The following is a 6,510-nucleotide window of genomic DNA, read 5'->3' as shown; positions in this document are numbered from 1 at the left end:
CTGTTTGAGTGCCCACACACCCACCACTGAGCTCTGAAAGCCACAGGTGCCCAAGTCAACACCAACATTTTTACTGAACTCTCCAAAGCTGCACTGCCTGCAGCACCCCCAACCCTGCTTCTTTTTTGTTTTTCTGAAGAAAAACTCAATCAAAACAACCCCTTTAGTACCTTGAGAGGGACCACATGACTTTTTTTTGTCCTTAATGGCCATCAAACAAAAAACACTAAAGGAAGATACCGGGCCAAACTGGCTACTGAAGTGGCAGTCTGGGAGCTCCATGGGCAGCCTCGATGGCCTTACTTGGCCATGAAAATTCTGTCTGGAACTGAAAGAAAGAGGTGGGAAAATGCTCCAACACGAGGCAATTGTGAGTGCGCTGCATGTGCCCTTAGAGCAGATCCTTGTTCAGAGAAAGCAACAGACAGGTAAAAGCAGTCCTAGGAAGGTTCTACTTTTTGAATAAAAAGTCAGTCAATCACCAGAATACTTAAAATCTCCAGAAGAAAAACACATAAGACAAAGCCAGTCACTGGTGACATATTTTAATATGATATGGTCAGACCTTTTGGAAGTAAAACCAACAGAGTAAGACAGAACTAGAGGACAGGCAGAGTCATATTTACAGCCACTCAAAACTAGTAGTGTCAAAGCAGAGCTCAGTGGTGACAGAGGCATGGAGGCATACAAAGAATAGCCTTTTTTAGGTTATTATTAGAATTTTATTATATTATCTTCTTAGCTATTAAAAGAATCTGTTGCATTTTTTACTGCCCAATTCTAACTCACCAGCTCTCCCTCGAAACGACTTGTGATACAAAAAAAAAGTGCCATTTTTGCTGTTTGTGGACAGCAAACCACCTGCTTTTGTTTTTCCAAACCTTACTGGAGTGGCACAGCACAGTTAACACTAATGCTCTATTCTTTACCATTAAATTAAAAAAAACCAGTTGGGCAAAGTGGAAAAAAAAAACAGACCAAGTCAGTGCAATCATTCAGTTGGGTTCTGGATGACAATCAGGAAATAGTCTTTATCTGGAGAGAAAAAAAAAAGAAAATTATTCTTTCATTGCTGATATTTGTTCACAGAAACAGTAAATTCCAACATTTTTCACATCTCCCTTATACACTGTGGGAACTCCAGAGCCCCGATATTGATTCTCAACAAGCAAAACAGGCTCTGTGTGTCAGATCACTTATTTTATGGGTTTTATGATAAAAAGTCTCAGTTTTAGAAACTTCATGTTCCCAAGGCAGCTGAAGTTAACCCTGTTTGTGCCAGGGCACATGCAATGATGGAATCAAAGCCAGCAGTGGAAGGCAGTGGTTTCCCTCCTCTTACTGTGGGCTGCAGTCGTGTTTTTCCTGGAGCAATCTTTCCATCCTTCCTGTGGAAATCAGAGGCTGCCCCAGCATAAACCAGAGCCTGCATTAAGATGTGCCCTGACCTGTGCCCGAGGCAACTGCCTCAGCCTTGGCCTCTCCATCAGGACCATCCACATGGAGTACACAGGGAAAAGCTGAATTCCTGCCACACCAGGGAACTGCACTCACTGAATTTGATGGAATACTGAGAATGTTTCCTGAAAAGCAGGCTGCTGTTGCTGTATTCCAGGACTCATCATTACAGCTACAATGTAGCTCTAATACCTTCCTCAGAACTGGAAAATCAGGACTGTTTTGTTTTCTCACTCAGTCCACAGTTCTGAATGGAAACTGCTCTCAAAACATATTCCTTTCCAAATCCTGGGGTTTTATACCAAAAAACACAAAGCATGAGAGGCTGCAACGTGCTCTCAAGCACTGTTTCATGCCTTCTCCTTTGATCAATGCAAAATGAGGGAAGTGATTTCTCACACTCAAACACAGCAAAGCGAACTTCGGTCCGTGACAAAAGCTTTCAACTCTGCAGAGAGCAGAACAGCTCCCTGGCAAGAAGGGATTATCCAGTGTGAGCACAGCAGCAGGCAGAACGCTTCTCCAGGCTGGCAGTGAGAAAACAATCCTGCTGGGTGCCCTGATTCCCGCTCCCTTTTACCTGGAGCAACCATGATTTCGTTTTTCTTGGAGCGGATGCGCAGGAAGGTGAGGTCGTTCTGGGGGTCGATGTCCCGCACGGTGCTCCGCGCCTTCATGATGAAGCTGTGCATGAGCCCGGCATACTGGATGGTTGTGGAGTTGTCCATGGTGCTTTTGATAGGAATACCTGCAGGAAAGGCACAGCAGGGCTCAGGACAACACTCCAGAACCTCGGGCACCACCAGGTCCAGCTGGGGTGGCTGTTCCACCTCAGGAGATGCTGCTGTGCACCAGGGTCAGGAGTGTTCTTTTTAAAGGCAAAAGGAGAACATGAACAGCAACAAGATGAGGAAAACCTGAGATCTGGGACCACGAGTGTAGGTGAGAACTGTTTACCTGCAGTAGCATCAGTGCTCTACCTTTGCATTTCCATTTATTTATTTATGAGTTAGAAATAAATAACAACAAGAATAAACACCTGCAGAGGAGAGAGGAAATACCAATGCTTCAGTTTAGTTCTCCTGCCTGGGGACACCTTTTTCTTTCAGAAAGGCTCCAGACCACCACAGTTAAATGAGACTCACGTAGGCCACGCTGGGCCTGGGATTATACAGGACATCAGCTGCTGCAGCCCACAGTTCCAAGGCTGAGGCTCCACCGTTCAGCCACAGCAGGTGATGCAGTCCTGTGAGGTCCCTGCCTCAGTGGTCACCAGCCAGGAGGGCAGACACACTGCTTGGCCAGAGTCTTCCCTCCCCTACGCTTCAGCCACCCATTAGCTGTGTTTTCCCACAAAGAGCCAGTCAAACCCAGCTCAGGTGTCAGAACAATGCAGCAGCCAAGGGCTAAATCCTGGCAGGGCAGAACCACTGCTGCAGGTTCCAACAGCTGCAGCTTCAGCCTGGAGAGCACAGCCCATTACTCACCACCAAGGAAAAGCAGCGAGCAGGAACACAAGCTACTTACATGTACCCAGTGATCTGATCCTCAGTATATTCATATACAGCCACTGTCATCTTTTCTAAGGATCATTTCTAGGACATATTCCATTTTAATTGATAATCACACAATTTTAAGGGCTGCTCACAGTGTATTCAGAGTGCTCTGAAGCAGCTGCTCTGTTGGACCCTTCAATGACTCCAAAAAGAGACAATTTCCTGATGAGTCCTGCAAGGCCACGAGCACCAAACAGTGCTGAGGAACTTGAGTCTGCCAGGCCAGCAGCACTCTGGACATGCACAGCAGCAAGACTACACATCTCATGAGAGCTTCAGTGCTACTGACAGAGGTTTTGATAGACATAGTCTCAAACACTGGCATAACTCAAGTATTTCAAAGCTTTTGCAAATTATCTTAATTTATTTCCTACAATAATAGAATGAGCTTGCAGAAATGGGAACTCAGTTTTCCCTTGTAGTCTCTCTGCTTTGGTTCCAGAGAAACTCCTGCTAAAGCCAGACCCTAAGCTAAGTGGCACAGTGAGCAGCCCCCCAAGCACAGGGTTAGAATAAGTTACAGCTCAGAGAAGCGAGGCTGACACAGCACCTTCCGAATTAACCACGATGATTCCCTGCACTCCTTTTTGGCTCTGGATTCGCTTCAGCGTTTCCTCCACCTCAGCCTGCAAACAGAGAAAGCACAGGTCAACAGGGGGTTACAGCTGCTGTTTGCCTCCCACCAGGGCTCTGTCTGAAAACAAAGCTACACAGGGGTGATTCAAACACACACAGTACAGCAAAGTGGCTGTGCTTTGGTACCACCTTTTCTGCAGGACCTTTGCTGTTGTTTTCCGTCTGTCTTTGCTCATCGCTCATTTGTGATAATCACCTTGTGGAAACGTGGAACTCCCCTCTCATCTTTCCCTCCCTCCTCCTCCCCAAACCTCCCAGCGAATTCTTGCAGCTGGAAGTTGCAGTCAGGCCACTACAATTTGGGTGTGAGACAAAAGTAATGTTTGAAAATAGATACGGAATTTATGAAAAAAGTAGGAAAAAGACACATTCTGGGTGCAAGATCACCTTCCCTTTTATCAAATGACTGTTAAGAGCAATTACTCATAAGAGAAGTGAGGGGAAAGCAATTAATAAACACTATTTGCTTATAATTCTGAGTCATGCTGGGATGGCTGCAAGATTATAACACTACCAATAAAAAAACTACAGCTTGAAAAAGGGAAAATGCAAACAAGGCCAAGGCAACAGGCCCTTATAGTCCCTTTGCCTTCTCCGTAAAGACCATCAAAGTCAGAGGAGGTTTCAGTACCTTCTGCACAACTTCCACTGCTACAATACACAGATCAAAATGTAACTCTGGGTTCTGTAACAGGGTGGGAAACCCTCAGCACCACAGCTGGGGAAATACATGGCATTTTTTATTCCAATATTCCAAGAGACAGGCAGTATCTTTCAGATCCTGCAAGGCAGAGTCCCACAGAAATGGTCAAGGAAGGGAGACAGGAATCCCCTGAACCAGGACAGGTGAGACCTACGCGGGGCATTTGGCCAGGGCTGCGTTCCCTGGGCACTGGGAACAACCCTCTGCACTTCCTCCCTCAGCAAACAAGCCCAGCCATGTTCTCCAAGCCCTGTTCCCTGGGAAGAGCCCTTGTCCTCACAACACAACACGAGCTCAGCCCCAGCACTGTTAACCCACTTTCCTCGGGAGGCTGTTGGGAACACGACCTGTGCCTGACCAGGGGTGGGACCCCCTGGGCTGCTCTTTGTGGAGCAGAGGTTTTTCTGTCTGATACAGCACAGAAAGATTCAGTCTTTTCAACAAAACTCTTGATAATTTCTGAATGCTGGATTATTTTCAGATGGAAGGCAAAGGGAGTGAAATGAAGAACAAGATATGGGGTGCACAAACGCTGACAGAAATATGATGGCAAATCTCTTAAGAAATTAAGAAGTAATCTCTTGACTTCTTACTATCAGTATTTAAGTCCTGATTCATTAAATACTTTCCTTCACAGGACCTTTAAAAACATTTGGATGCAAAGTAGCAGCCATACAGAAGCATACCAGCTTTTAATTTCCTCTACCACCAAGAGCTGATCTAACTCCCAGGCGAGGGATGGGCTTACAGTTCACTGCTGCTGACATGGGAGGGTCCTGCTTCTCCTACTCCCACCCTGGGGCTTGTCCAACACCTTCACCAGCCAGTATAGCTCACCAGAGCAGCAAAATTATTACTGAGAAAAAAAATTATATATTTAACTCGTCAAACAAATAAAAACTATCTTAACAAAGTGCTGGATAACTACAAGAGACATGGGGAAGGAGAGATGCACTCTGGAAAAGGAGGATAAACACTCTCCTATCGCCAATTTGCTGTCAAATACCCTTTGCTACACATCCAAACAGCAGCCTTTATCTTCCTGTTCTCATCTGGAAAGCCTGAACTCCTGGGTTCACCTAAAAAACACATCTCATCAGATAACTTCAATTCTCTACCTACAGCCCAGGTCACCACTTATTTCTTTACAGATTTTTGACACGTATTTTGATCCCCGAATTTCATGAATACGCCCTGAACAACAACACTCCTGGGGCAGGAAGAAACCTCCGATACAATCACAGCAGAAGGAATATATCCCGGGTTTCACAGAAAATTCCAATACAATCACAACAGAATCAATTCATCCCGGGTTTCTTGGAATATTCCAATAAAATCACAATACATCCCGGGCCTCACGGAACATTAAACAGCCCCAAACAGTCCCTTTTTCCTGACTGCTCCCAGCCTTAGGGCTGTGCCCTGGCAGCCGCAGGATTCGCTGTGGGGTCCCCCCGCCTGCCCACACCGGGACCAGCCCCAGGCTCGGGGGAAGGATCCGCCTTTCCCGCAGTGACTCGGGGACAGGGAGGGCGAGGGCACCTCCGAGCTGCCGGGACGGGACAGACCCCGGGCTGGGGCACCCCCGCACAAACGCGGCCCCGAGCCGGGCCGGGGGCTCGGAGCCCCCTCAGAGCTCCGCCGCCCGCGGGGGGTCCCGCCCGTGCCGAGGGGAGCCCCGAGGGCCGGGGTGCTCAGGGACCCCCGAGGGCGGCTCTGGGGCCCCGCACGGCCCCGGCCCGGCCTCACCCACCATTGTCGAGCCGCCGCCGCCCCGTCTCGGCCCCGCCGCTGCCCCGGAAGCGCTTCGAGCGCGGGGCGGGACCGCGCCGGGGAAACATCCTCCGACATCCCACAAAACACCACGAACGGCCGCAAATACACCCAAATCCCCCCCAAAACACCACAAATGTCTGCAAATACACCCAAATCCCCCCCAAAACACCACGAACATCCGCAAATACACCCAAATCCCCCACAGAACACCACAAACGTCCGCAAATACACCCAAATCCCCCACAAAACACCACAAACACACCCAAATCCCCGACAAAACACCACGAACGGCCGCAAATACACCCAAATCCCCCGGGGCTGGCGCTCCCGGCGGCTCAGCGGGTCCTTGATCCTGCAAATAATCTCCAGCCTTCCAGTACG

General features: G+C 48.3%; 1 protein-coding gene across 2 annotated transcripts; it reads right to left on the bottom strand.

The window, feature by feature from the left end:
- Nucleotides 1–529: 529 nt before the first annotated feature.
- On the bottom strand, nt 530–6,236 carry DYNLRB1 (dynein light chain roadblock-type 1). Of its 2 annotated transcripts, none has more exons than XM_017836473.1 (4): nt 6,107–6,236; nt 3,565–3,640; nt 2,039–2,206; nt 530–1,035 (listed from the first exon to the last, which is right to left on the bottom strand). In XM_017836473.1, exons 1-4 carry the CDS (start codon nt 6,107–6,109, stop codon nt 992–994), a joined length of 291 nt encoding a protein of 96 aa, XP_017691962.1. In that variant the 5' UTR covers nt 6,110–6,236; the 3' UTR covers nt 530–991. The 2 variants fall into 2 exon arrangements, with proteins under 2 accessions (XP_017691962.1, XP_017691963.1); XM_017836474.1 differs by lacking the exon at nt 6,107–6,236 and adding an exon at nt 5,102–5,120.
- Between the last annotated feature and the right edge of the window lie 274 nt (nt 6,237–6,510).

This window comes from Lepidothrix coronata, unplaced genomic scaffold, assembly GCF_001604755.1.
Source record: "Lepidothrix coronata isolate B3197 unplaced genomic scaffold, Lepidothrix_coronata-1.0 Scaffold278, whole genome shotgun sequence".
Classification (NCBI taxonomy): Eukaryota; Metazoa; Chordata; class Aves; order Passeriformes; family Pipridae; genus Lepidothrix; species Lepidothrix coronata.
This window is presented reverse-complemented; position numbering and strand designations above follow the sequence as displayed.